Source organism: Scyliorhinus torazame, chromosome 9 (genome assembly GCF_047496885.1).
Source record: "Scyliorhinus torazame isolate Kashiwa2021f chromosome 9, sScyTor2.1, whole genome shotgun sequence".
Classification (NCBI taxonomy): domain Eukaryota; kingdom Metazoa; phylum Chordata; class Chondrichthyes; order Carcharhiniformes; family Scyliorhinidae; genus Scyliorhinus; species Scyliorhinus torazame.
Genome location: NC_092715.1, coordinates 169,557,557 through 169,566,701, shown reverse-complemented (window position 1 = coordinate 169,566,701; position 9,145 = coordinate 169,557,557). Strand labels below are relative to the sequence as shown.

General features: G+C 39.5%; 1 protein-coding gene across 1 annotated transcript; it reads right to left on the bottom strand.

Moving 5' to 3' along the window:
• Positions 1-1,703: 1,703 nt before the first annotated feature.
• Positions 1,704-8,550, bottom strand: s1pr3b (sphingosine-1-phosphate receptor 3b). Its single transcript, XM_072516774.1, has 2 exons — positions 7,897-8,550; positions 1,704-6,823 (listed from the first exon to the last, which is right to left on the bottom strand). The coding sequence occupies exon 2, from the start codon at positions 6,670-6,672 to the stop codon at positions 5,530-5,532; it is 1,143 nt and encodes a 380-aa protein (XP_072372875.1). The 5' UTR covers positions 6,673-6,823; positions 7,897-8,550; the 3' UTR covers positions 1,704-5,529.
• Positions 8,551-9,145: the final 595 nt, after the last annotated feature.

Sequence of the window (9,145 nt, the reverse complement as noted above, 5' to 3'; positions counted from 1 at the left end):
TCTAATGGGCAATTGAAGTTAAGGAGAGAAAGACAAACAAAACGAGATGTTAACCAACGATAATAACAGATATTATGCTTGCACCCCCAGGAATATACGAAGAACGAAGAACAGAAGACAAGATAAAGAGAGGACCGATGACCTACATTGTGATCATCGCTGGACTCCTACAACTGCGCACGTTACAAGCTTTTGTACCCCACACCACACCAGCCCCGAACATGACCACACAACATGATACCCCCAGCCCAGATACCACACCACACATAGAGATAAACACTGATACTCCCACTTGGTGCGAAAACATTGTTAAATGGTATTCCCTTTCATATACAGTAGAGGCCCTTCTGGTGATAGCGATAATCTGCAGTGTCATCCAGCCACTTAGACTCCAGGGGCTGGTTTAGCACAGGGCTAAATCTCTGGCTTTGAAAGCAGACCAAGGCAGGCCAGCAGCACGGTTCAATTCCCAGACCAGCCTCCCCGAACAGGTGCCGGAATGTGGCGACTAGGGGCTTTTCACAGTAACTTCATTTGAAGCCTACTTGTGACAATAAGCGATTTTCATTTCATTTCATTTTCATTTCCTCAAATGGCGAAAAAGAGCCTCCCGCTCCCCGATATATACACTCCAAACCCCTTCTTCGGAATTCACCCAACCCAACAAACAATGTAACCACCGATAAAAATAACGATTGTACACCTTTGTAATGTTGATAAGTTAAGTAGAAATGTGATGCTGCCGTTGGTTTAAAAATTTTGTATTCTACATAAGTTCCTTTTTATATTTGCCAGCAGCATGAGAGTAGCTTAGATAGTGATAGTTAGATATTCCCTTGTGCGAATAAGTTGAATGTTTAATAGTTGAATGTTTTATAGTGACCCCTTAGAAATTATGAATGTATGATGTGCTAATAAAAATGTGAGGTAAATGTCTCAAACATAGGAAAGAGTAGTGTAGAACCTGTCCTTGACCAAGGGTACCCGGCACACCAAGGACGGATGAGGGATCAACAGTGTGATCCACCATGCTTCGTGTTCAGGATCAAGAGGACGGGATGTAGCCATCTCAGATGGCCACCTGCAAAGGACCATGGGAATTATGGCCAAACCAGGACTCAGACACATTCAGAGCTTATGTGTGTATTTGCAACCCAGAGAGCTAGACGCGGCGTGAAACACGCCGTTGTTTACGCTGGCGTCAACACTTAGCTGCGTTTTTAGTGAATCCCGGCCCTTATTTCCTCACTCTGTTCATCTCAAAGAACAGCTGACTAGCATGTGGTTTTTGTCTCAGTTACACTCAGTCATGATCTCTGTTTAACTATGTGACATAAAATAATTATTCCATATAATTTGTTGCATTAGATATTTTGTTAAGACTCTAGAAGTTCACTCTTTGAGCATGACAGTGTCCCTATGAAACAAAATAGCATATGCGTAAGGTATTACACCCAGAAAATGTAAGTATATAACAAGGACCTGATTTTAACTGTACATGTGAGTGTGTTTTAGAGAGAGTTAAAATCTCACCCAAGATATTTAATATATATCTATTTAAGGGAGTGCACCCTACAATGGTTGATATTTCACTTATCTTTATTCGTCCTAGCATACTGTACAAACAAATATATACATGTAGTGAAAGGGACCAATTTAGCCTCATTGTAAACACTTATTTTCCAATTAACAACACCAGATCATACAGTAATACATCTTTATTTTTAAAGCCAGAGCACATAATTTGTACACTAGCATTTTTATACACAAATACAAGCACGACTCATCTATGCCACTGTAAGTTACACGTTAATTACTTTACACTGTACACGGCTAAGAGTATCCCTTAAATACTAAAAGCCATTTTGCATAAACAGTTGTAATAATATGTACATAATATATTGCCAGTAGTAGGAATATACTACACACTCAGAATTGAAGCTGATACAAGTAAATAGAACCATAGAATTCCGACAGTGCAGAGGGACATCATTTGGTCCATCGAGTCTACACCGACCCTCTGAAAGAGCATCCTACCCAGGCCCACTACCCAGCCCTATACCCGTAACCCACCTAACCGACACATCTTTGTATACTAAGGGGCTAAATTGTATGGCCAATCCACTTAACCTGCACATCTTTTGACTGTGGAAGGAAACCGGAGCACTCGGAGGAAACCCATGCGGACACGGGGAGAGAGTGCAAACGCCACACGGACAGTCACCCAAGGCCGGAATTGAACCCAGCTCCCTGGTGCTATGAGGCAGCAGTGCTAATGATTGTGCCGCCCACTTGTCATTTAGAATCCATGTGTCATTTATATTGGAGAAATTATGTTATAAATGAGGTGAGAGGGTTTGGGAGGGGATACTACATGGTGGCCCAGGAATTGATGTTGGAATCCCAAATATTTCTAATTTATAGCAATGAATGGATTCAGAAATTTAGTGCAACATGATCTGATTTAAGGATGATCCTAAACTAGGAGAGGCAGTCGAATCTGAAGAGGAAGATCGAAGTTACAAAAAGAGAGGGGACAAAATAAATTCATAGACTGGTGAAAATTAATAGAGAGAAGTATAAAGTACTAAAATACTAAAGACATAGTGAAATTATGGGAAAAGTGAATTACTCCATGGATGGTGTGAAAATAGCCAAGGATGAATTGAAAGAGATTGACAAATTTGACTGACATGTGATTGTAAAGCAACAATTGACAAATTATACAGAAGCCAATAGCAAGTCCAATAGGGTGCATTTTAGAGAAAGTGATGCTCAAATAGATAAAGATGGTCAGTCAGCGAATTTCACTATGTCTTTAGTCCTGGCTTGAAAAGTCGGTGAGACAAGCAAATCCTGAAGAGCTGTGCAGAGTAGAATCATGAGGCTGTTGTTGAATCAGTGGACTGATGGAGGAAGAAAACTTGGAGAAGATTGGATATTAAGGTGATTTAAAGGTGAATTAAAAAAAATATATAACATAGTAAATGGTATGGAAAAGATGTGCCAGCTCTTCAAACTAAAACGAAGTCTGGAGAGTGCAACATTGAATGTAAAAGGCAAACTGACGATTGAATTCAGGAGGTTCCACTTTGCAAAAATAATGGGGTGAATTCTCCACCGCCGGGATTCTCCGTTTTGCCAGCAGCCCTGGGGTTTCCTGGCGGCGTGGGGTTGCCCCACAATGGGAAACCCCATTGACCATATGGCAAAACGGAGAATCTCGACGGCGTTCCACACCAGAAATCTAGTGCGACGGGACGGAGAAACCCACCCAATGAGTAAAAGGATGCAATGGTTTTCCAGGTGGAATGGTGGTGGAAAAGGCCATGATTATTTAAGAAACAATTGGATTGGGGTATGTGTGCATGTGTGGAGAGGAATGCTGTAGGAATTTTCTGGATGGATAATTTAAGATATACAGAATGCCTCCTTTCTCTTGATTATGGATATAGATTAATACTGACTTCATCAGTAACTTAGTTTGACAAATAGTACCTTGTCCACTAAGTGGGTAAGCAACCTAATTAGTTGACTGTACGCACTCACAAAATTTGACATACAGCATTCATAACTCATATAACTTCAGGTGTGGATGCAAGATGAGGAACATAATACTTGTTTGCAAATGATTTGGATGCACGTGCTTATTTTGAAAGATTAATCTGCACCAATCTGCAGTCAGGTGTGTCTGAGTAAGTGGCTTACTTCTGCAGATGCAACACAGTTGTAATCTCAGTGGTGCATTTTCACAAAAACACAAGAAATGATAAACCAAAGTCACATCTTCAGGAGAGAGTCTGGAGAGTGTCCACAGTATCTGTTATAGAACTGTCATCTTAATGTGTGATAAGTGTCTAATTTATTTCATTAAATTGGGTAGCAGCAAAGCAAAGGTTGTATGAGATTTAATATTTGTCTTCTCAAAATGATTGCCTTCATCTAAATATTTCTCTCACATGACAAATGTGCCTAATAATGAAATCATTTAAAAAATAATCATAGTTACATAAGATCATCTGCGGGATCTCCATCAGTGAGATCCTCTGCTTCACCGGCAGAACACCCATGCCCATGGGTTTCCCGACAGCATAGGGGTGGCCACAATGGGAAATCCCATTGGCCGGCTGTGGGAATGGAGAATCCCGCTGCTGGCGGGGATGCGCCATGCTGGAAAACAAGGCTGGCGGGACAGAGAATCCGGCCCTATATATCTACAATGAGGAAAGGGCCAAATCAGCTCCAGTAGAAAAACATATGCAGACTATCATGCAATCCATAAATCTCCAATCCTGTATTTTCAAAAAGTACTGGGGTAGATTTTGACTTTGAACAATGGTGTAAGACAGCTGATAGTAAATTGGCAGTGGACAGTCAATTTTACATAGAACCATGGAAGCTATTACAGCACAGAGGAAGCCATTTAATCCATCCAGCTCTTTTAAAGAGCTATCCAATTGATCCCACCCCCAACCACTCATTCCCATGGCGCCAGCAAATGTCCCTTTTGGAAATTTCTATTGAATCTGCTTCCACCACCTTTTCAGATAGTTTCTTCCAGTTAATAACAACTTGCTGCATAAACAAGTTCTCCTCATTTTCCAACTAGTTATTTTGCCAATTATTAAATGGGAGGGTGCCACCTATTTCACACTGACACAAAGCTAAATTCTGCATCACTGCCCTTGTTGAACAATGAAGAGATATATTTTCTAACTGTGTGATGTTTCATATGAATATTTGACATATTAAATTCTTCTGTGTGCTTTTAAAGAAGGTATTTGTGAGCACAAAGGTGTACAAGAGGGAGATAGTATGAGGATGTTAGATAATCATACATGAACAGTGCACAATCAGGAAATATGTTCCTGGGCAGTGGCTCTGATACTTCAATGTTGATATTCTGTAAAGGGTGGAATTATCTAACTCTGCTGGTTTCTAGACAGACGCAGTCTCATGCTGCTAATTGTAATAGTGTACAGTTTCACGGTGGAAATGCGGTCTGAAAGTGTAGATCATTGTCAAAGGATTAAAAAACTTATGCAAAGGATTGAATTCAGAAGAATCCCCAGGAATATTGAATACCGATGCTCCTGAAATAATGCCATGGGAACCTAATAGACAAGTATCAACACATTTGACTGAAATTTCTAACTCAACTGTTTCATCAGAGGTTGTGTTCATTCATTTTAAATTAAGACAGCAGTGAGGATTTATCATTAATACTGTCCACTAGTATATCACACATAACTTCAGGGCAACTAAATAGTTATGAGTTTACGAAATTCAATGGGTAGGTTGGTAAAATCCTTTGTACAAGATGTAATGCTTAAAAATTTAACAGGAAGTTGCAATGTGATTTTAGTGCTAAAGACACCAAAAGTCTGAAAAAGTCATTACTTTTCAAAGTCTAGAGCTATAAAAAAAATGTGTTTAAGAGGGAGTTAAGAGTTTATAAAAAATAACATTTGAAGAGTTGCTAATTTGGGACGGTAATACTGTATATTAAGGCAGTTTAGCCATCAAATATCAAAATTCCCCAGTGGGAGTTGTTGAATTAATTGCCTTGATTACATTTGAAGGGGTACTGATTTCTGGGAGCTCGCCTTTTGGCTTTTGTGCATTACTGCCACTGGACTTGCTCTTGCTGTTTTCTGCAGCTGACTGAATTGGCAGGGTCTTGGAGACATTATCACTAGCTACGCAACCACAGAGGAGGCGGAAGAAAGCCCGTCGCATCTCTTTGCTGGCCAGAGTGTAGATAATGGGATTCATGCCCGAATTGAGGACTGCTATCGCAATAAACCAATCTTCTTGATACAGGATACTACACTTGTTTGGTTTGCAGGCCACATCAATGAGCAAGAAAATGAAAAGGGGCGACCAACATGCAATGAAAATCCCCACAACGATCACCACCGTCTTCAGCAGAGCCATGGATCTCTCAGAATTGTGTTTGGTGAATTTTCTGTTTGAAACCTTGCGGCTACTTGTCTTAACCAATATATAAATACGAGCATAAAGTATTACGATGGCCAGCAAAATTGCGCTGAAGATGACAACGCAGAAGACAACGTACATTTTAGAGTAGAGGGGCAGCACTGTGGAACATTCTGGAAGGTTGCAGATACAGTTCCAACCAAGGATAGGCAAGGCACCAAGTAAAATCGATATCAACCAACAGGCACCGATGAGGAGGAAAACTCTGTACTTTTTACTGGCATCATAGGGCCTCATTTTTATCATAGTCATGTGTCTCTCGATTGCTATTGCTAGCAAGCTAAAGGTGGAGGCTCCCAATGCCACAAACATGCTCCCTTCCCTGATGAACCATACACTTGTTGTGAGGCCAAAAGTCTTCTTTCCAGACATGAGTATGTTTACTTTGTAAGCTATTCCTGCCAGCAGGTCAGACAGGGCCAAGTTACCAATAAAATAGTACATTCGATTATGAAATTTGTTGTTTTTCCAAATGGCTATGAGAACCATGAGGTTTTCAAGCACTATGAAGCTGCAGATAATCAGAAAGGCCACAGTAGTTATGTCCATGCCATCGGTGGATTTTGACTTTTTGTTGAATTTCCCTGTGTAATTATAGTGACGCTCAATGAGCTCTGTTCTGACACACTCATTGCCGATGACCATTTCAACTGGAAAAGCCGTTAAATGCATATTGGTGTTGAAGCGTTCTTGTAGTGTTAGATCTTGCTCACTAGATGGAGCCTTTGCTCCATTATTAATATCGTAAGCCTGAAGAAAGCATGTAAACCATTGTTTCAATGCTGCGAGCAAGCACTGGGCAATAGACTTCAAATGTTAAAATCTGTAAAAGTGAACAGAACATTTTATCAACATGCTGTCAACATTCAGGAAGTGGTGTTTATATGCATGTCTTATTCCTATTGATCTGAGCTAAAGATCGTCAATCTGATTTTAAATAACACAAGATACATTTGAAATGTGCTGTGTGAGAATATTAGTCGCTTTCTAAGTGCCCAATGCATTACAATATGAAACTCAAAAGCTATCCGGTTTTGGCAATGATTGTCTGAATCTACATGCAGAAAATTCCCCATGGATGGGCAATACTATGCAGAGAATGAATGATTCATGCACAAATCTTGGAACTGAGGAGGTGTTAGTCCTTGGAATTACCCCTCATTTTACTTGGGACAATTTTACAACTGACTGATCACATCTGTTGGGTAGAAAGACACAATTAAAGTCATGAACTAGAAAGATCATCTTTATCCTCAGGGTTTCGCACTCATTAAGAATGTGCACTTAATGCAGAATTTGCTTGAGCAGATCACTCTTTAAATTTTAAATTAAGGTGCTTTGTTTTAAATATTTGCCCATTAATTCAATTAGTAATCGAAGTAAAATCAGAGGGGAAAAAAACTTCGGACATGCAGAACTGAACAGATTTATAGAATGCGCTTGTTTGGTGTGGGAACATTTGGCAGTCAGTTCATTGAATTTCTTACAATGTGTATTCAAAACAAAATAATCAGGAAATCTTCGATATCCAGGATTGGAATTTAATATTCAAATGCCCCAGTTAAGAAAGAAAATTAAAATCACATTGAATAAGATTTGTTGTGTCAGATTCCCAACCTCTATACAAATTCTTGCAGTCAAACTATTAAACGCCTTTGGAAGAATGTTCATAAGGCATTGGGATACTTATTCACAGATGTTCTCAATACTGTAAAACCCCAACGTTGAACTTTAAGTAATTATTTGAATAGTATGTTTCACACACATACATGAAAACAACTTTTAAGTATTTTTTCAAAACTTGAATAACATGATAGTAACCCAGAATAGAAAAGATAAATAAGACAAGTCAGAGCTAGAAAAAGTGTTAGTGAACTTTACATAATGAAGACTCACCTTTCACATTATTTGCAGCTGATGCAGATCTAACACGTTAGTGTTTAAGTTAGGAGACGGGTGACTCGCTGCTCATCTCCAAGTTTGTCCTGATCAGATGTGCTTTTAACGGTGGCGTTTTGAGTTAAGATGTCACTGTTTCCTCACCTTTATTTTCTTCCTGTGTTAAATTCGCACAGCGTCTACACATTTTGTTTTCCCAAAATACACTTCTTCGAAAATCCTCGCAAGTTCCTACGTTTTTCTTAAAACATTGCGCGGACTGTCAGTTCAACCTCCATCTATCGAGACTCTAGTTGTTCAATTAAATTAATTTTAGTGTACTTGAAGTGTCATATAGTTTTCTGAATCTTAATTCTCCTTCCTTACATCAGATGGCTTTGGATTTCATTATTTCCAGTTTCATTGTTAACGAGTCTTTGTTTACATCACTCGCTGCTCATTCCTCTTAAGCAGCCTGTTGCAGTTTCCTCTGACCGTGTTTATGTTTCCAAGTTTATGGCGGTACTTGGAGTAGTCCTTGCAAGAATCCCTGTCGTTTCACTCCCGCCGTTTGCTGCCGAGGTTCTCACTGACACTCACACTGACTGTACAGTATGAGGTTCTTCATGTATTATACTCATGTCTGCCTGCTCTTCCTTGCTGCCCTTTCTCTGAATTGACAGCAGGTCCCGCCCTCAGAGGGCAGTTCCTCACACTTGGCTCGTGCATGACGTGCTCAGGCTCAAGATTTCTCGAAGAGCTGGAAGCGATATTCCGAGAACAAGAAAGATAGGCAGATGGATCCAAACAGCAACGGGAAATAAAAATTGAACGGTAACATTAAGAGAAAAAAAAGCCCCTCTGAGGTACTCCAAGAATATCTGGACTCATTGAAAAAATTTTGCAACTGCAAGGATTTCAGCATATTCACTTCAGAAGTTTGTGGTGCTGAGCATGAGAGAATCTTAAAGACAAAGATGTCCTGACATTTAACTAAGATAACGATATTAACTAGTTCTAAATGTTTCTATTCATAGCTTCAATGTTACCAATTTCCTGACCTTTTGTTTCAATGTAAAACATTTGGTTTCAATCCTTTCTTTCAGATTTGCCTTTAAATTATATAATAATTTGTGAAACTAAGCTGGAAATTTGAATGGTTTAAAATATCAAGTCAGGTGCATGTGAGAGATCCAAAGGGTGAGATTTAAGACCATGAGGGAATCAGTTAGAAATCCCCATGACAGGATCAGTAATGGTTCAGATC